Source organism: Hyaena hyaena, unplaced genomic scaffold, assembly GCF_003009895.1.
Source record: "Hyaena hyaena isolate Hyena2069 unplaced genomic scaffold, ASM300989v1 scaffold_553, whole genome shotgun sequence".
In the NCBI taxonomy this organism is placed as follows: Eukaryota; Metazoa; Chordata; class Mammalia; order Carnivora; family Hyaenidae; genus Hyaena; species Hyaena hyaena.
In genome coordinates, this window is record NW_024081184.1 from 143066 (window position 1) to 163737 (window position 20672).

The 20672-nt window shown below is 54.5% G+C and overlaps 2 protein-coding genes across 3 annotated transcripts in view; one reads left to right on the top strand and one right to left on the bottom strand.

Annotated features, from left to right (window-relative positions):
- The window catches only part of TBX4 (T-box transcription factor 4), a 31894-nt gene extending 12982 nt beyond the window's left edge, over nt 1-18912 (bottom strand). For both annotated transcript variants that reach the window (XM_039255995.1, XM_039255994.1), the window contains exons 1-5: nt 18808-18912; nt 14689-14898; nt 13768-13862; nt 5543-5662; nt 4131-4278 (exon numbers count right to left, since the gene is read on the bottom strand). In XM_039255995.1, the coding sequence (XP_039111926.1) occupies nt 4131-4278; nt 5543-5662; nt 13768-13862; nt 14689-14895 (570 nt within the window). In that variant the 5' untranslated portion in view covers nt 14896-14898; nt 18808-18912. The remainder of the gene's footprint in view (nt 1-4130; nt 4279-5542; nt 5663-13767; nt 13863-14688; nt 14899-18807) is intronic.
- LOC120247900 (basic proline-rich protein-like) lies at nt 16747-19750 on the top strand. The gene is made up of 2 exons (XM_039255989.1): nt 16747-17061; nt 18554-19750. The coding sequence occupies exons 1-2, from the start codon at nt 16747-16749 to the stop codon at nt 19748-19750; spliced, it is 1512 nt and encodes a 503-aa protein (XP_039111920.1).
- Nucleotides 19751-20672: the final 922 nt, after the last annotated feature.

A 20672-nucleotide genomic window follows, 5' to 3' on the forward strand; every position in this document is an offset into this window, starting at 1 on the left:
AAAAAGATATATGTACAAGTTTAATTAAAAGTGCAAAAATAGGGGTGCCTGGGTGGCTCAGTCAGTTGGGCATCTGATTTTGGCTCAGGTCATGATCTTGAGGGTCATGGGTTTGAGGCCTGCATCGGGCTCTGTGCTGAGAGCTGAGCCTGGAGCCTGCTTCAGATTCTGTGTCTCCCTCTTTCTCAGCCCCGCCCCTACTCGTACTCTGTCTCTCTCTCTCTCTAAAATAAATAATAAACATTAAAAAATTAAAAATACATAAATAAAAGAGGAAAACTAGGCATGTTAATTTCTTCAGTAAGACTGGCTACATAATTTATGGAACAACTGCACACTGAAATTCTATGCGGCTGTAAGAAAAGGAATACAGAAGCTCTACACGGAAAGATCTCCATTTTATACTGTTTACAATGCAAGGTGCAAAAAGTGTTTATAGTATGCTACCTTTTTGTGTATAAAAGAAAGAATTTGAGATTCTATATGTTGTTTGTATATGCAAAAAGAAATGCCAAAATGAAATTAGGGACACTAGTTACCTGTGGCGGGGATTGAAAGAAATTGGGCAAATAGGGAACCATGAGGCGAATAAGGTTCATTAGAGACATTTTTACTTTTTCATTGATTTATTTTTAAGCCACGTGACTGTAATTCCTAATCAAAAATAAATTTGATAAATAAGTATAAAATTCTTAGTGTGGCAAGTACTAGGACAGAAAGGTGCGCAGCTCTGAGGGCATATAATGGGGACTCTGGACCGTCTCCCTGAAGACGTGGCATTTGAGCTTGGATCCCAAGCCTCAGGAGTAGCTAACTAGGTGGAGAGAGGCATGTGGTCAGAGGAGGAAGTAGCACGCAGAGGGGACAGTGCCTGTGCTACTTTGTGACCAAGGAGCTGCAGCCCACACCCCAGCCTGGAGCTAGCTCAGCCTCTGGAACAGTTAGACTTTCTACGTCAGAAATCATATGCTGGTCTTCTTCCTCAGCAATCTGGGAGTCCTGGGACATAAGAGGTGGTGAAGGCCATTCATTCTCCCTCTCTCTCTCTCTCTCTCTCTCTTTCACACACACCCCCCCCACACACACACCATTGCACCATCGGCCGCCTGCCTCCAGATCAGGAGAAAAGGAAGACCCCCGTCCCAGCCAGCCGTCTCCATGTGCTGCTGCTGCAGGATGCAGGCCCTGCCTCAGTGAAGCCCGCCTCAACTTCCTGAGGCAACTTCTCTTTCCATTTCTTGGTTACCTGGCCCAGGACCCTGCTGCAGATGGAAGGGGTGCCAGGTGGGGGACAAGGGGCAGGCAGTCTCTACAGCCAGCAGAACAGAAGTGGAGCCGCCTCGGGGCCCTAAGGCGGCAGCTCAGTCCTGCCCTATAGCCCCCTGGATCCTTTCTGTCCCTGTTTACACTTACTCCCAGAAACCTGTCATCATCCCCTGAACCTACCCCAGGTGGGAACAGAGGGCCTTCCCTGACTACAACAAAAACCCACAAGGAGTTTTCTAGTCAGAACCCTATCCCAAAACATGTGGCCATGTGGTCTGAGGGGTCCCTGTTTCCAAGCCCCAGCTCTGCCCGGAACCCTGGCCCCTTCTCCAGGGGAAAGGCTGCAAATGGAAGGCTACAGCTAAGATTCCTGAGATACTATGAGACCTGAGGGAAAAGCGCAAAGCTCATTTGGCCAAGAAAGGTCCTCAAGGTCCTGGAGATTTTAGGGAAAACTGAAACTGGAGGTGAGCAGCGCAGAAGGAAAGGCTTCTTTGGGGCAAATTCACAGTATACGAGATGGCTCTTTCCCAGGTGCCTGCACTGAGAAGCGGGACCGGGTGATGAAGGGCTCAGCCCTCCTACCACTGCAGGCCGATGAGCAGAAAGCCATGGTCCACGTGGCTTATCTAGGAATATTTAACTCATCTCCACAGACCTCGCCTGCATGGTCAGAAGCTGCTCCCTCTCCAGTGATGCTCCGAATAACTGAAGATATGCCAGCTCAAGCCTGGGTGCAGAAAGACTTTATACTCCCAGCCCCTGAGAAAATCACCTCATCTCAGAGTCTGCCACCGGACACGGGGTGCTGTGGCCAATAAGCTGCCTGTGTTGGGTAGGGGGTAGGTGTGGGGATGGGGAGAAGGAAAATGCTCTGCATCCCAACCCTCTGGAGAGAGAGCTACGTTTGTGTCAGGAGTATCCCTATTGCCAAGGAGACGTGAGCTCCAGGCAGGCATGGCAAGTGTAGCCCCACATCACCAGCCCATCAAGCAGCCCCACTGGCTTGGACTCAAGACCAGGATTGCAGGATTATTGCAAACCCCTCATGGACTCCAGCAGAGCCACCAAAGAGGCAAGCCAGGCTGGGAAAATCTACTGCTGGGCTACGAAGTCCTGGTCTCTCTCTTGCTTTAAAAAAGCTCAGCTTTTCAACCACTCAAATCCCACCCCTGCCACTTTCTGCTGGGGGAATGAGGAGGCAGAGGTGCTCTGAGGCACCCCTGCACCTGGGAACCATGAGAGCAAGCTGTGCATCTGAAATTCTCACCAGAACTTTGATTTTTGCATACTTTTGGCCACTCACCCAAACATCCAGCTCTTGCCAAGCTCTATGCTCCTCTCAGTGGTCTGCCCCATGGGACCTACAGGCACACTTGTGGGCAGAGACCTGCCTACCAGCTACGCTCCCCAACTCCCAGCACAGAGGCTCTCGCTAACCTTTCCAGGTTGGTGTCATGGCCTTGGCAAGCAGAGGAGGCCAGGTAGGGGTCGACTGCGAGCAAAGTCTCAGCCAGGATAGTGCCCAGTAAGACCCAGAAGACCCTTCTATCCCTCAGTTAAAAGGCCCTGTGCTCTAGGTGGTGGGTGCTTGGCCAACCCTTCCCATTAAACCAGTGGCTTATCTCTGCCATGAGAGGTTGGGGCTGCACATTTCTGCCCCCCATGCTACAGCATCAGCCTGCCTTGCACGGGAAAGCCTGTGCTACTCACAATGGAAAACTCAGAGGTTAATTACATTAATTAAGTATTCTCCTACTTGCTTGTTTATAGATCACCAACTCAGAAAAAAACTGAACAAACTCTGAGAAAATCAGAACTAAGAACTGCCTGTCAGTTATATACCAATCAGTCAGAAATGACCCATTGCTGGCATTTTCCATGAGGAACTATGATTCACAGAATTTTGATTTGCACACAACTCCCCAGAAATAGAATTTAGGTATAAAAGAGGCACATACCTGCACACACACACACACACACATACACCCATCTCTGCTTCCCCTACCATCATCCACTCCCTGAGTGTTCCATGTGCAGCCCTGGACAACTGCATCTAGCAGCCTCTACCGCGCCCACGCTCCACCCCACCCCACCCTGTACTTCCAGAGTACCGATGTGGAGTGGAGAGGGGCAGGGCCTGTGCCCTGATGGATAATACCAGGTCCCCAGGCTTCAGTTTACCACACACTTGAGCTAAATATTTCCACATAAAATGCTTTTTGTGGGCCTGCCAGAGCCAGATGGGGAAAGAATGAGCTTCCTCAGCCTGGATGGGGCGTCAGCAGCAGCATCCCTGGGGCTTCAGAGTCTCTCTGGCAAGAGCCAGGTCCCAGGCAAGGCCAGGAAGGAGCTGCCATCCGAGCCAGAGCAAGGCCTTCCCTTCCAGAGGGCAGGGGCTGCCAGGCCAGGCAGGCGACACACTCCAGAGAGAGGCTTTGGAACTCATCAGCGACTCTTTCCCAGGAAAGCTAATTTGCCTTATGCTCCAGCAAGGCCAAATTTGGGGAACCTGAAGCTGAAAGACTTGACCCAGCATCATTGTCCTTGTCATAGCTGCCGTATTTAGAGTCTCCCATGTGCACGGCGCCTCGTGCATGTCCTCTCAGTTAATTCTCACAACCATGAAAGGTTTCTAGATAACGGAAACTAGGCTCAAAAACTTGCCCAAAGTTACCCAGCCAGCAAGTGGGAGGGGAAGGATGTACATCAGAGGGACTCAGACTCTGGTCTCCTTCCTCCAGCTGGCCCGGCAAGTGCCAAAGCCTGAAGCTGGATCCCCAGAGTGGATTCTCCAGAGCCCCATCCCTACCCCCAGCACTGCTCGAGGACTGTCTCTCAAGACCAGGCAGTCTCTTTCTTACATGACCGAAGGGGTCCAGGTGGTTGTTTGTGAGTTTCAGCTTCTGGAAAGAGACTAGCTGCCGCATCCAGTGGGCCCCAGTGGCAGGAGAATCGGGGTGGACATAGAGCCTTCCTGGCATGGCGGGCTCAGCCTTCCCGGCCACCATCCTGCCAACAGAGCAGAGGATTACAGCAGTTGATTATTCTGGGGTCTAGAAAAGCCCAGATTCCCTGTCCCCTGTGAGAGCAAATTCCCATAGACCTGAGAGGGGGAAGAATCACTGCTCATCCTATGCTCTCAATTTAGGATTTTGCAAGTAGTAGTGAGGGTCAGAGGAGAGAGTGCTGAGGAGGTAGAGCAATTATGAACCTCTTTTATTTTACTGCAGTAGAAAGAGAACGGGAGGTTACAGACAAATGTGATTATTTACTTCAAAAAATTGGGCTAATCGCAAATATATTGTGGGGCGATTTAGGCCCCTCTGTGTGTGTTATAGGTACAATTTTTAAATGTTATACGTTATATTATTTGGAGGGAGCTTCTCAGAAGACCTAGACAACTTTCAGATTGGTTGTCCCCAAAAGAGTGCTCTCCCCCAAAGAAATTAATTGGTAACTCTCCCCTCAGCCAGAGCCTGCTCTGAATGATAATCCAACCCAAAGAGAGAAGAAATAGAAACATGGCCCTTGGTAAGTCCTGGTCACTGAATCCAGCCTCCTCAGTCCAGTCTCTGCTGGCCCTACTACCAGCCTACTGTGGGGCCCACATCCTGGCTAGCTGCTAATTCATTCAATCCCTCTCTCTCCTTGAGTGCTGTCCTGGGCTCTGGGGGCAGACAGGGTACTAAGGAGGTGACCTTAGGAAAAGTAGCCCAGTGTTTACTTACCCAGCCCTTGTTTTGCCCTACAGCCCACTCGTTCCCCCTAGCCTCTGGCCAAGGGGTCCTATCATCCAACCATCAGGCAGCTGCCACTCACTCTGGATCGACAGCTTAAATGGAGGGCTCATAGCCAGACAACGGGGAACTATTTGGAAAAGCGGCAGACAGACGTCACTGGATGTCTAAGCAGCCAATATCAAAGTCCCTCAAGCAAACAGTCCCTCCTCCCCAATGCAGCACCCCCAGAGCCTAAATCTATCCAGTGCCCACGACATAGTCACCAATCCTTCTTGTCCATGGCTATTGGGAGAGAACAGACTCGAAATCCACTAAACACTCAAACCTTGCAGCTGCTCACTTTCAGCTGTAGTGGGTGTGCAGACATTGGCCAACCTTGCAGACTCTGCAGGCTCAGTTCCCAAGGCTGCAGATCCGGGCAATCATATGAACTAACTGGTAGTCCCTGGACCAAACATCAGGTAGGGATGGGTGCGGTGAGTGAACACAGCAGTTCAGAGAAGGCAGGTGACGTGAGGGTCCCAGGTTCTTACCATTTGTTGTCACAGAACTTGTAGCGGTGGTCATCTGCAGGGACGATGTCAATCAGCAGGATGTACTTGGTCTTAGGGTTCATGCCTGTGACTTTTACCTTGTAGCTGGGGAACATCCTCCTGGGGGAAGCCAAGGTGTGAGGCAGAGGCATAGACAGAGCATCAGGAGAGATGCCAGCAGGGGTGAGGGATCAGAAGGCCTTGAGAGACACTGGCCCTGGTCAGACTGTGTGGCTTGGCCTCAGCCTCCCCCTACACAAGGGAAGGGCTGCACTAGCTGCTCTCTCTGGGTGCAGGTAGCTTCATCTGGTCTACATGCCTAGGAAGAGGGTTTACATGGCTTCCCCAATGCAATTCCCTCTCCCAACAATCCCCTAATTTTAGGCCTACTGGTTGTAAGCAGCTAAAGCACAGAAACTTCCAGGATCGTGTGAGAGGATTTCAATACCAACCTGGCTGCTTAATTTCCCTCCTGCCCTTTGCCAGTCCAACACAACTAAAGTTCTGGGCTGCCATTACAGGAGGTCAGAGAGAAAGACTTTGAAGCCCTGTCAGTTGCTTCTGTTATCAATGGGGTATCTCCTCTGGGCCTTGTCTCTGTGGAAACCCTCAGGCCTCGAACCAACTCACAGAAAAACAGGAGACTGCTGCGAGGTCTTTGGATTCCTTTGGTGTGTTTAGCAGAGGAGTTTAGCCATGTGAAGACCTTGCTTGGGCTTGTGCACACTAACTGGGTACCAGGTGAAGTCAGTTCAGGAGCCTCATGGAGAAGAGCATGGATTCTAGAACCACTCTGCCACGGTCCACTGGCCTGGCTCACCCTGACAAGTTGTGAGACATCGGGCAACTTGCTTGGATCTCACTCTCTGTGCCTTGGTTTCCTTATCTCTAAAATGGGGATATTACTACCCATCTCATAGGTTGGTCTGTGGATTAACTGAGTCCATTTGTGACTATTACCACTGACCCCCACTGCACTCCTCCCTCCTCAAACCAGTGGATGTGCTACTTCTATGAAAATGAATTCCCCCAAAAACCAGGAAGTTTTACAGTTTCTACAGCTCCTGCTAAGACTAATCGGGACCCTGAGGCTCAGTGAATGTTCTAGAGATGGGCTTCCCCAGACCACTCAGCACACACATAGATACAATCGCATACACACATACTTGCAGGGGCACAGCTCTACCCCCCTCCCACCCCCCCACCCCCCCACCCCCACCCCCCGTCACCAAGTCCCTGACACTGGACTTCCCCAGAGGGAGCAGACAGAACTTCACCACAATCCTCCTCAGACACCCTCACCCCCTCCTAGCTGATCTCCCACAAAGGTGTTTCCCCAAGAGAGAGGCAGGATCCAAACCTAACTGAAGACACTAAGGGCATCAGGAACCAAATGCCTTGAGTTGGGAAAGTGGCCAATGGAAGGAAACCTCCCTAAGAGACCTCAGGGGAACCTCAAGAGAAGCTGTCCTAGACACATCAAACCCCCATTTTGTCAAGATGGGTACCAGCTTACCAGGGTTTTCAGAAGGGATCAAGGCCTCTAAAGGCCGGCAGACCCTACAGCAAGCCCGGGCCAGGACCCTGAGGTGGAAGGTTCAGTTCTACGCCCGGCCCAGCCCCAGCCTGTTCACCCTCTCTCTTGCGGGAGGAAAGGCCTTTTAGAGCGCTGCAGCGGGCCAGGGATGTGGGAGGTATGTGGCCATGTGTATGCACAAGGGCATGTCCTGGAGTACACGGTGGAGTGCGCATGTCTGCATGTGTGCGTGCCTGGAGGGAGGAGGGAAGTTCTAGCTGCAAGTCTAGGGACTTATAAACCGTGTGGAAGAATTTGTCTCAGATGTCAATTGAAAGCATTTTCAAATGTCCACCCCACCCCCTCTCCAGGAATGGGGGAAGTGACAGGGCTCAGGAACCCAATCCTGCCTCCTGCTTACCAGCCCCTGCCCGGCCTGGGGGCACAGCTGGAGCCCGCACCACCTTCTTTCCTGGCCCAGCCTCTCCCCGGATAGGTCTAAAGCTGAGGCACAGAAGGCAGCAGCAGCCTCTCCTCCCCACCCCCAACCCCCCATTGATCCCGATTCCTGGATGACTCCCTGGGGAAGGCCAAGAATCCTGTCCCTTCCAGGCCACCATTTTGTAACTGCTACAGAAACTGCCACAAAAATGGGGCAGCCTGGTTGCGCCTGGGGCTGACCTGGCACGAGTGCCCTGCACTTAGCTTTGTTCTCCTGTAATCACTCCAGGTGGCAACAGCTGAAGGCGGACATGGCTTCCCCCCAGGCCAGCATCCACGAAGGGGGCCAGGGGAAAATGGCCCCTTGCCGCTTAAACAGTCTTCATAACCTAGGCCGAGGGGGGTGAGGACCCTGTCCTTCCCCCTCTCCTACTCTTTCTTCATCTCAGCAGCTCAGGGGGCCAGGCTGACATCCACTAAATGCTTTTTAGAAGCCCTGTTAGCAGCCTGTGCTCAGTTCCCCAAGGCACAGAGCGGGTGTCCTAGGATTTGGCTTCTCCCAGAAGCTGACTGAAGACTGGATTCCTGACCGAAAACACCCTTGGGGAGGTTTTGCCAAGGCTGGGTCAGGGAAGGAAGGTATCTCCAAGGCTCTGCCTCCCACCCCACCACCCCTGTCTACTAATCCCATCCCCCATTTCTAGGGCAGCCGCCCATAGCAGCAGGGAGGGGGATGGGATATCTGCTCTGAAAGGGGACACTTCTCCACGCTGAACTGCTCGGGCTCAGTGAGCTCCAGGAGAACCCGCATTGGCTTTTGTGGCGGCGGCCAGTTTGGTGACTGCTTCTGAGAGCACGGGCCTTGGGGACCCTAGGCACTATCATTTCCCCACCTCAGGGGCTCCAATGCGATGAAGGGCACACCCGGGTCAGGGAAAGGCTGAGTGCCAAGGGGAAGCGCACGTTCCACGCGCCCCAGAAGCCTCCTGCCGCAGCTGAAGTCATCTGCCCTTGGTCCCAGAGGGGGCTAAAGTTGGAGCCCAAAGGCGCTGCATGGGAGCATTCATGGGGGGCGGGGGGGCATGACTCCTGCCACAGAGGCCAGGCTGGGTCCGGAGCTGGGACATCCTCTCTGCCGACCCTACACTATAAAGACCCTCTGCTGAAACAGATGAAAACGATGGGGTGAGATGTAAGTTGTTTCTGTGACTCAGAGCGTAAAATGTCCCTGAAAACTAGCATCTATGGGGGAGATGAACACCTGGGGGAGCCGGCAGGAAGGGGGGCGCCCTCGGAGCCGCCAGTGTCCCGCTCAGCCGCGCCGCCAGCGCCGCCCGGCCTCCCTGGCTCGCCCGCCCGGACGCTCCGCGGCCCCCGAGCCCCGCGCGGCCGAGCCCCCGCCCCCGCCCTGTCCCTGCGCCCCGTCGGGGCTCCGGGACCCCCAGGCAACAGGGCGCTCCCGGCACCCGCGGAAACGGCCCCGCCGGAGGATAAACAAGCCGCCGGCCCCGCCGGCCGGGAGGAGATGAAAGCCGGGGGTTTCTCCTCTGATCACGAAACAGGCTCTGAAAGGATGCGGGGCCGGAGCCTTTATCTACTTCATACTCGGAAATGGTTTTAGAATGAACTGCTAAGATAAGCTTCCTTGGACGTTTCTCGGTGTGGGAGGCTTGCGGGGCGCGGGGCAAGGATTCGGGACGTTGCGATTTTGGCAACAACCCCTCAAAAGCTCGCTGGTAGCTGAGAGGGGACGAGCAAGTTCAGCTGGGCTCACAGAGCCGCGGGGGCCCCGGCCAAAGCGGTCGCCAAATTCCTGGCCTGACCTACTGGTCCCCCATCAATCTAGAATGAGGGTGTAGGGAGTAAGTAGGACCTAGGAGACCAGCCAGATTCTCTCCTCTTAGCTGGACCCCCAAGTCCCCAACCCGATTGCAGCCCGACTTTCTGAGAGAGCCCGGAAACCCCGGGAGCAGTTAGATGTGCCTTCCCTTAAACTAGGCACAAAACCAAATAGAAGGGGTGAGAAGTTTGGAGAGGGGCTTTGAGAGGGGAGGGGAATGTTGGGGAGTGGGAGGGCACACCAGAGGATTCTGCTGTGTTTCTTTATCTGGGTGGTGGTTTGTACCGGTGTATTCATCTTGTGGAAGTCTGTAGAGCTGTACAATTAAGATTTGCTCACACTTTTGCAGGAATGTTCCACTTGAATAAACTTGACATTGAAAATTATACATGTATTTATCATATGTGTCTATACACACATGTATATACATACATGTACCAGCCGTGGAGCCCAGAGTATGAAAGAAACTGGCTGCAGGCAAAGGACAGGGATCCCCAGAAAAGCCCACCTTTGAGCCTCTGGGTCTCTTGAAGGGGGTTTCTGGGTAGGTTAGGAGGCTAAGGCCCATTCACCAAAGCTGAGGTGGCTGGAGGAGGTGGGGGCCGCCTAGCTGGTGCGCCTGTACGGACACCAAACCTTCTGGAGCCAAATGATTTCTGAGAGCAAAGGCAAAGCTTTGTAATTAAGTCCCACTTTTCTCTCTCCCTCCCTCCCTCTCTCTCTCTCTCTCTCTTTCACACACACAATTTTCTAATTCGCTCCAAGCATTTTTAAGAAATATTTTCCCTGCGGTGGGAGTGGGGGGCAGGAGTGAGGGTGTATGGGATGGATGCTGTTTTGGAAGATCAGTTACTTCTCAGATTTTTTTTAAAGACACTTCCTTCTGATAGACTTTTGCTTTCAGAAAATACTTTAGGAAGAGATCAAAGGACTCTCTCCCCAACCCACTTTCCCAGTGTCTTCAACCCTTACTTGTCTTATCACCCACGCCACTGGGCTCTGACGCTCTGTATACAGAGTGAGGGCAATTGGCTTTGAAGCCCCGGATTAAGCCGAGCCAAATCCTTGCCTCAGAATAACAAACAATACAGGTTCAACAGGAGTTCTCATCAGTAGCTCATTTTTCAAACGCAAATTCACTGTCACTAACACAAGCAACATTGAACTCAACAGGCTATGAAGGCTGATAGTGGAGATTTATCTGGTGGCAAAACCATGACCTAGGAGTAGAGCAGTCAAACAGTTAGGAAATTTTCATTTTTGGGAGGTTTATATTTAAATTTTTGTGGAGCTCACTTTTATCTATGTTTGGGAGAAAATGCAGTTTCTCACATCTTTCAAGCTTGGCAGGGATGTGAAGGAGGTAGAGAGAGGAGGGGTCTGCTCTCTGCAGTAAACAGCCTAAAACTTCTGGTTGCAGGGCCCTGAAAGGGACAGAAACTGGCTGGGAGGATTCTGGCCTCATTTTACACCTGACATCAGCGGTTACTGAGCATTCAGAGATGGATGTTCCTCCCAATGTGATTGGCATTTTAGTCCCCGGATCAAATAGTTTGAGAATCTGAAGTTACTATCCAATGAAGGGGCCTATTCTCTACTTTGGTCTTCAGACCTTCAAGAGCTTAAGGCAAGAGGCTTGTGACTCAAAGACTCAAACTAGGTTGAGAAACATTATGGTTCCCCTTGTTCGGGGTCTGCCTCTCCCTCAGCCAGACAGCAAGTATCATGCCCCTAACCGGCCAGGTCTCTAGGGCAACAACCCCATATGGGAGGGCCCTTGTATATAAGGGGACTTTCTCAAAGTTGGGGTTTTGTTCTGGGGCTGGCGTATCATCTGCTTGGCTTGTATAGACCTGGCAACTGCCTGATTTTGCTTCTATCTACAAGAGCCAAGTGACTTCCCTTCTCTGGGGTCAGGCTTACATTCCCTTGGTTCGCCAGCAGTCTAGGAATCTGTGATTCCAGGTTCAGGACAAGGGTTCAGGCCATCTGCTGAGTAATGCAGGTGTTTCAGGAAGGGTGCCGGTAGAGACACAAAGAAGAGAACTGGGACTTCACAGGATGTTGAAGAACCACAAGCCCAAGCAAAGCAAGCTGCCTCAGGAGGCTGCCTGTGGATGAGAGGCAGCGAGGGGGAGGGGGCCACAGGGATCAGAACTGAGAATGTGGTCTCCAAAGTCAGTGAGCAGCGATGCCAGAGGAAAGAGGATCTGTGAGAACCATGGGGAGGGGCGATGAGGCTAGTGACTTTCTTAAGGACTAGACCTGGTGCAAGAATAACTTTCTGCCAGAGAAATGAAAGGCCAAGACCACAATGAAACCATAATTGGTCAACCTCATCACAGCCATTTAAAAATTATTGTCCTCATCCCCTGAGGCCCATCTTTAAGTCTCCACTAGGATCAAACACAGACATCTGCCTGAAGCTGGTCACCTCTGGAAATGTGTGCATGCGTGTGTGTGTGTGTGTGTGTGTGTGTGTGTGTGTTGGGGAAGGGAGGGAGGAGGACCCACACTGATGCAGGAAACCCCACTGAGGAGAATCACAAATGTCTTTTGTTTAAAATGGCAGAGGCCAGGCAAGCCCCGAGAACATGCTAGCCATTTATTTTCAAAAGACAAGGTTATTTCTACTGCCTAAAAAAGGAGGTTCTGGATCTTTCTCTTTCTTCTTTCCATCCCTTCACCCCAGCAGTTACAAGAAATAAATTCCCCCTCTTCACACCTATAATCCACTCAACAATTTACCATATGCAGCTCACGTGACCGCCATTTGAGTCTCACAGCAACTAAGAAAGGAAGGATGGCAGGTAAGTCTACAGTCACCAGCTCCATTTTAGCCAGTACCATTGAGCCACGGGAAGTTTACAGACCTGCCCAAGGGTATTCAGCTAGGAAGAGGCAAGACTTGAGAGACCTGGTTCGCCTCTGTCTTCAAGGACTATCCCAAGTGGTACCCTCCACCAGGCTTCCCTAATGCATCCTCCTTCCCCAGCCCCCAAATGCAGCAAATTCAGGCCCTGACTTCCCCATGCCCCTTCCCTGGATAGAGCCTCCAGATGGCCTTGCCACCTACCAGGGCAGCACATGCCCAGAACTTACCCCCAGCAAAACAAAGGAAACCTTGCAAGGCCTGCCAGTGAGCAGGCGAGAAGGGCCACAGCATCCCTTCACTATACACTGCAAAACTACCAGCTTTTTGCTTCTTTTCAACAACACCGGTCTTGTTCTCGCAGTTCAGCAGTTTTCTAAGAAGACAACTGCTGAGCGGATGCCAGACATTTCTCTAATTACAATTAATTTTGGTTCACATGTATGACACGCTCATATGTGCCAGAAGCTAGGTTAAGTGCTTTACATACAACTGTATGTATTAATTTGCAGAGGGGTGTGAGGAGAAGGCAGAGACCCTGAGGCAACTTGCCTGAGGCTTGCACAGATGAAAGCAGCTGAGCGGAACTGGAAGCCACTGTGGTCTGACTCCCCATCCCTGGCCCTTGAGGCTTCACCACGTTATTCCTTCGAAAACCCAATTATGGGCCCACAGATATTTTCACACCTACCCTGTCCCCCAGGGACCAGAATCAAATGTGAGCAAGTGGGGAGAGGGCAGTTCCTACACCTGAACTTTCCAGCTCCTCCGTCTGCAGCAATCCGCCTGCACTGATAGCCGCTGGCCTTGCCGGTCCTGCCCCACCTGGGACTCCTGGCCCCGCCGGTCCCAGTGAATCTCTCATCTTGCCCCGTATGCACCTCCCTCCTCTCACCCTCTCCTCCAGGCTCTCCCACAGACACCAGCGCATTTTAAAGATGTTTCCACTTCATAAATCATCATCTCTGGCAGCCACCCGAGAGCTGCTCCCCAAACAACACATACACACAGAGCCCAATGGTGCCTTCCCCTTGGCTGAGGTGGGGGGGGGGGCTGGCAGTAGAGGAGCAGCAGCCCACGGGATGAGAGATCTGGGGTTGCCGCTGCCAGGAAAAGTTATGGAAATAGGAAAACGTGGTCCTGTCCCCTTCCTCTATCTGTTGAGAGATATCTCCGGTCCCCAATCAATGCAATTCTGAGAAACCAGGCAGGTCCCCCAAAAGAAGAGGACAAAGCAGCCCCCCAGGGGGCCAATAATACTGGGACTGGGACCTCCAGCCTCCAGATCCTTATTTGCATTTATTTGCATAGCGCTGCCCCTCCCCTCCTTCCATGCCTCGGGGCTCCCTGGAGGAGGCTGGGTCTCCTGGGGAAGGTTAGTGGCCCAGTCAAAAACCGTGGTAGAAGGCTAAGACCGGCTAAGACGGGAAGGGCGAAGGGAACTCCCAGAGCTCCTTTGGCTGGAGTCCTAGAGGACTGTCAAGGGAGCTCCTGGGGGATCCCCACCTCCCCCACCAGTCATCCCCCATCCCCCAAATAAATGTCCCAGCGCTGACCTGCCCGCCTTGGTGATGATCATTTCGGTGCCCGCCTCGTGGAACTTCTTCCACAGCTCCTTCTCATGCAGGCCCACCTTGATGTTCTCGATGGTCTAGGGGTGAGAGGGAAGGGGTCTTATGTCGACCTGGGCCACGGCTCCATGTGGAGCCCACAGAGCAGAGAACACAGGTCCAAGGAGCTATGCAGAGTCCTGCCAACCCCCGGAGCCCACGCCTCAAGATTTCGTTTCATAAAATTATCCTGTACCACTGGTGAATTTCTCAAAATCTAATCAGTAGCTGAAACCCGCTCCTTCCGAGCCGCACCTATAGATGGTTCGCAGAGGACACGTGCTCACCGTGCCAGGGCAGATGACACACCACACGAACGTAAACACTCCACGTGGCGGGACACAGCCACAGGTTTGTGGATGCACACAGACAGAGGAGGGACACACGCCCCCGCGGCCAGGCTTGCGCACCCGCAGACTCTACGCAGACCCATGCAGGTCGAGGGTCCGCACAGGGAGATTCCTTTCATTTCCATCATCAGATTATCAGTGTGACCCTCTCAGCGACGTCCCCGTGCCGGCTCCCTCTCTCACCCGACCGGGATCTGTTCTCCCCTCCCCGTGCCAGGCTTTCGCCTAGGCCCTCTGAGCGTCATCGGAGCCGGACGCTTGGCCTGGGCTCGCCCCACTGCCACAAGAGTCCCCTCTCCCGCCTGTCCCCAAGTAGCCCCGAGGGAGCGAAGCAGAAGAGGGACGAAAGGCAGAGAGCGCCAGCCCTGCCCCGCGGAGCAGAACGCGCAGTCCAGGACCGGCCAGGTGCCCCGGGAAGCGAGTCTTGTCCTCAGTGGGGCGGACTGGCAGACGCAGGCTGCCCTGCGGACAGACAGACCGACGCCCGACCTCTGCCCGACGGCCAGCGCGGCCCTACCTGCTCGGCGGCGGCGGCGGCGGCGGCGGCGGCGGCAGCGTCGGCGCCCGGGCCCGGGGGGCTGCCGAGCGCGGCTCCGCTGAGGCCCGGCGCGGCCAGCGCGGGCTCGGGGTTGTTGGCGGCGTTGGAAGCGCTGGCCTCGCCGAGAGCCGAGCCCGGGGCCCGGAAGGCCTCCTCGCTCTCCGACAGGCCCTTATCCTGCAGCATCTCCTGCGGGCACAGCACACACCGAGTCACATGCCCGGGTCCACACTCGCCAGAGGCCCCTCAGCCGGCTCCTGCCCAGCCGGGGGACTTCGGGCCGCGCGGGAAGGCCGCCCTGGCGCACGTGGACACCGCCCCCTTCTGAGCTGGGGGAGGGAGAAAATGCCGAGGGCTGGACTGTCGCCTCCTCCCTCTGGGTTCTGGACCTGAGAAGGTCTGTGTGCGGTTCAAGGTCTGCCTGCCCCTGGGTGTGGGGCTGTGCGATGAGCAGGTCTGGGGGAAGGACCGCCCTCTCGGCATTGCCCCAGCGGCACCCCCAGTCCCTCCCTCCTGCTGGGCTCCAGGGGAGACTGAGGCCTGGGTCTCTTTTGGCAGTTGCCTAATAACCAGGGTTCAGGCTCACTCGTGGCCTAGGGCGGCCAGGACAGTGAGACCAGGAGACCAGGGCCCGGGCTCCTGGGGCTCCACACCTGCAAAAAGGGCGGAGGGCTGGGCCGTCCCTCAGGCCTCTGCTCACTCATCTGCCCTCATGCTCTCCGTTAGACAGCAGTCAGAAGGCTTTCACTCCTGCACATTCCCACTCACACAGACACCCTATGTGTCACTCACACAGGTACACACTTCACATCCAGACGCAAGCACCCACATAGAGTCTTCTAGTCACTCAAGCAGCCACACTCTCCTCGCTCCGATTTGGGCCCTGAATTTGGCCAGAGGCTTTCTAGCCTTGCCCACACATTCACATTTGCTGGCTCACTCAGTCACACTTTAGCTCCAAAGGGCTCTGCTTTGGGGCAAAGGACCCAGACCCTTCCCAGCTAAGGACCAAGCCAGTTGGGTAGGTCCAGTTCACAGGCACAACCTAGTGCTGCCCACCAGCACAGCCATCCAAGTGTCTAGAACTATTCACCAGGCTGTCCAAGCGCCTGCTCCCTTCCAGAAGCTGGTCCTGGGATGTCAGGATGAGAGTCCAGGCTGCAGAACCTGCTTTTCCCGCCTCCATCACGGATGCAACCCTGCATTATATCAACTTCTTTCCACCTCCCTGCTCTTCTCCCTTCTTTTGGATCTGTTGCGGCTTTCTATGTGCCTGGCTGCCTCGCTTGTGAAGGAGTGTTCGCCCTTTCTCCTGTCTTCTTTCTGTTCTCTTCTGGATCTCCCTGAGCATCCCAAGGCCCAGGCCTCTGGCCATCCTGCCTACTGGTTTCCCCATCCCAGGTCCTAGACATCGGCTCCCAGGGTCTCAATAAGTAAACAAGCCAAGTGCAACAGAGGGAGATAAAAAAGGGGCCTGGGCCAGTCGGGGCTGGGAAAAGCCCATAAAGATAAAGCTGACAGCCCTCCCAGTCCTTGGTCCACAGGCAGCAGGCAACAAGTCTAGCCCGGCCTGGCCAGCCTCAGTACCGGCCTTGGGCCACTTGCGGGTTTCAGTCGAGCCTAGGAAACCCAGAGCCCCTAGGCAAGGGGACATCGCGCCAGGAGGGTAGTTTCACGCTCTGGCCCAAGACGTTGGTTCCGACTGAATCTGGGGTCAGACGGATGGGTCCCGGCGATCGGCTGGTCCCAAGCGCGACAGACCACGGGGGCAGGAAGACCCGCCGCCTGGAGCGATGCTGTTTGGCCACCGGGTCCTCTACGGGGGGACTTGTCACACCCAGAGCCGTGCAGGGCCGCGGTCTGGCACTCGCCCGGCACCCTCAGTCCTGGGCACTGAGCACGTCCATGACCCGCACTGACTCGGTCCCACCGCTCCCACCTGGGACGAGGGCAGCCTGACGCTCTCCTTCCACTCCGCCGGCTTCGCATCTTCCTTTTCCCTCGGCCGCAGAGACACATCTCAACACCGCGCCCTCGATGGGGCTCCCCGCTAATCTTTCCTTCCCTCCGGGCTGGCCCAGACTGGCCGTCCCCTCGGTTCCCCTCTGCCCCCGAGCGCCGGAGCGCTGCACCGGCGCGTTCTGCATCGGCCGGCCGGAGCCCGAGGGCCGCAGCCCACCGCGTCCGCCCCTCTCGCGGACCCCTCGGCAGACCCCCCGGCGGACCCCCCCCCGCCCCCGGCGGACCCCTCGGCGGACCCCTCGGCGGACCGCTCAGCGGGCGCGCCGGCCGGCTCGGCGCCGTTTCGCTCCGTCCATCGCTTTCAGCCTCTCCCTCTCCAACAAGAACAGCGTTTTCCTCTTTACTCTAGATTACTGGTGATATTTTTCTTGCACTGGGGAAATTAACATTTTGTATTATTTTAAATTATTAAATTAAATATTCTCTCTATTAGGAGAGTAGTATTCGGGGCAGTTCAATAACATTAAAATATCCTATCACACAAGTTATTAGCCCTTTTTATTTTTAACACTGTATATTTAAAGCACTGGTTTGACTTGTTAATTCATCATTATTAAATACGTTGCTGTCTCTTGTCCCTGCTCCATCACTGTAGGCCCTCCTGGTACATTAGTGACACTGTTACTAATATCTAGGTGATTACTAAATATAGTATTCCAGTAGGTCATGTTAATCTATTGTTATTTCAGTTTTTATTTTGTACCCCTAAAGTGCTTCTGTTGCTGGCTCCTCAGTCTCTGTATTTTGTCACAGTTTCGATAACTTACTATTTACCATAGCTTGTAATATCATTGTTCTCAATATTGACATTAGTTTTCTTCACATCTTTATAATACTTCTTGTTATTGTATCATTATTTGTTTTGTTAGAATTGTTCTCAATACTCCAGGTATTCTACATCACATCGGTACAAAATCTTGTTACTTTGTCATTATTTGTAATGTTGCAATCTTAATTCGCCCGTTATTTTTCATCACATCATTACTCCTTGTTACTTTGTCATAATTTGTGATATTGCTGTAGTTCTTAATACTCTGATTATTTTTCATCACATTGGTACGATACTTCTTGTTACTCTACCATTATTTATAATGTTGTTGGGACAATTAATACCTTGGTCATAAATTGTCATATTATTCCAGCAATTCTTGTTGCTGTCTTTGTTTATATTAGTATTGCTCTAAAGATTTAGGGGAATATTTATTATAATAATTCATTATAGTATCAATAATAAATTATCTATAGTATTCCATCAATACTGCTAATATTAGTGTTTCCCTTAATAGTATTTTTAATTGTTTGCCTTTTCCCTACAGTTTTATCATTTGTTACTATTTCCTATCCTATCGCTATTGATTTTATTTTTACTATTGATTTTAATACAGTGGTTCTTATCACATTGTTCCTATATGTGGAGTTACTTTGTCTGTGATCCTTTTAAGTTTGTGATTACAATTTTCGCTTGGTTCTGACAGCGACTATTATTTTACTGTTGTTTTAAAAGTGTGAGTGCTGTATTAGTTTTGCCACTTAGCCCTGGTTCTTTGGTAACTGCTCACATTCTGATACTTCTTGATCATCGATAATTCTTTATATGCAATGCTCCTTGCTTTAATTTTGACGAGCCCGTTGCATGAAAGGCTCTGAAGCCCAGGGTTCCGATCACACATTTCTTCATCGATCCCGCCGCAAGCACCCGGGCCCACTTCTTGGCCTTTCTTATTCTGCAAACACCAGTTTCAAGACCACCGCTCCACTAGTCTCGGCTTATCTATGTTCTTTTGGCGCTGGCGCTGTGGTTTCTTTGCCCTTGGGTCCCTAGACCCAATTCATCCCGTTACTCGGTGGAGACGAGGGCTTGCGCCCCAAACCGCTGGGAGTAGGGCTGAGGCGGCAGCCGGATCTGCAGCACAGCGCGAAACCCTCCTGCAGCCTTGCCTTTCCTGAGGTTCTTACCCCGTCCCGTTACTCGCCGCTCTTCCCGTTCATCCTCTACCTACAGCCTAACGCTGGGCTCAGGGTGGCCCTGTCCCGCACGCCCCGCTCACCCCCATGCCCGCCGGAACCCACACTCACCCTAACTGCGCTGCAGTATGCGGAGGCGCCTGCGGCCCGAGGTCCACTGCAGGCTCGGGTCCGAGGGGCAAGGGACCGCAGGGGCACCGACTCGGGGCCGCTGCGTCAGCGTCCCGTCGCCCGCCGCGCCCTCGGGGCCCGACACATCCCGACTCTGGAGCGGGCCCTTGATCTCCGAGGCTGCACTTTGGGGCCTCAGCTGCCTCCTCCTTCCTCCCTCCCTCCGGGGCCGCCACCCCCCTGCGCTGACGTCGCCGCTGTCAATCAGTCTGCGCCCGCCGCCCCCCGGGGAGGGGGGCTCCAGGGTCCCCTGGCTCCGCGGCCCCAGGACCCCGAGCCCCGAGCCGGCCGCGCGCTCCCCCACCGCGTGGCTCGGTGCCCTCCCGGCGGCCCTCGGCCCGGCAGGCCGGGCCGGGCCAGGAGCCCCGCGTGGTTTAGATTAGAGGCGCGGGAAGAGGGAGAGCGGCCTGGCGGTGCCGCACGGCTCTCACGGAGACGCGACAACCGGGACCGAACGCCCGGGGCCGCGGCGCGGCCCGCACACCGGGGTCGGGCCGGGGGCCCACTTGCAGACAGCCGCCCTCCGCCGAGCCTCGGGCCGCGGGCTCGGCGCCCGCACACCCCGCGCGGTGCGAGCCCCGCTCCCCGCGGTGCACGCGGCGGCTCGGAAAGCCCAGGTCCCGGGGGGCGGGCGCCCCGCCGCCCGCCGCCCCGCACTCGTCCACCGACCATGCCGCTCACACATTCTCACACCTACGCGCTCCGGCCCGCGCGCTCGTGCTGCCGGGCTCCGGGCGCGGGCGCGACGGCCAGGGCGCGGCCCCTCTGCTCACCGGCCGCCTGCTGGTTCGGGCCCGGCGCGCCTCGGAGCCGGCCCGCGGAGGTCACGGGTGAGGGCAGGCCCTTCGCTCGCGCGACGAGGAGGCCGGGCGGCCGGGCCTGAGCGGCGGCAGCGGGGAGCTGCCGGGCCGGCCTCTGAATCCGAGCCGAGGCCCGGGCTTCCAGGTGCCGGGGCCTGGCAGAGCCTCTGCGGGAAACTGCGGCGGCCAGGGCCAAGACTCCTCCAGCAGCCTCAGATCCCGGAAAGCTGACGAGGAAGCCCAACGCCTGGCCCGGTCTGGGAAGCGGAGACCGCTGCGCTGGGAGCTACCCTGGCCTCTGTGCCTCAGAGAGTCAGAAAGAGTGGCTCCCTCACTGCCTAGACCTCCCTGCCCAGCCTCTGACTCTCCGTTCCCTCTGTCTCCACTCACCTCTAGTTCCCTATGTCTGTCTGTACCTCTCCACAGGACCCTGGAGCTCCACAGGCAGACAGACGCATGTGGACCTCAGTCCATGCCCAAGCCTCACAGCCTGTCACATGCCCAGAATACTGAGGCAAGGCTAGGTCTGCCCACCTATCCCAAAGGCCCCAGAGTCCCCTGTCAATAGAATTCCCAAATTACCTCCTTGCTCCTCACCAGGGGCTGCATCCCTCCCTCCACTAGTGTCCCCAACCATTCCAATCAGCCTCTGTTCCTATCCAGATTTTTACCTCAAAATCAGATTGAAGGGAACAGGACAGGGAGACTCCTTCCTCGGATAGATCTGTCCCTTTTCTAATGCTAGGAAATGGAAGGCCAACTTCAGTGCCTCCCCCACTACCCTGCACTCAAAGGAGGAGGCAAAACACGAACTCAGAAAAGTCAGCTGCCGCTGTCAGGAGCCTGGGAACCCATCTCCACAATGGGCTCACTGCTCAAGAATCCCTATCACCCTTAGGAGTACCAGATTCTGCTACCCCTTCTTCCCTTCACAATTTGTCTCATGGAGTCCCAAACCAGAAAGGGGAAGTAAGATCTAAAGGGATGGAGAAGCTTAATCTTCCT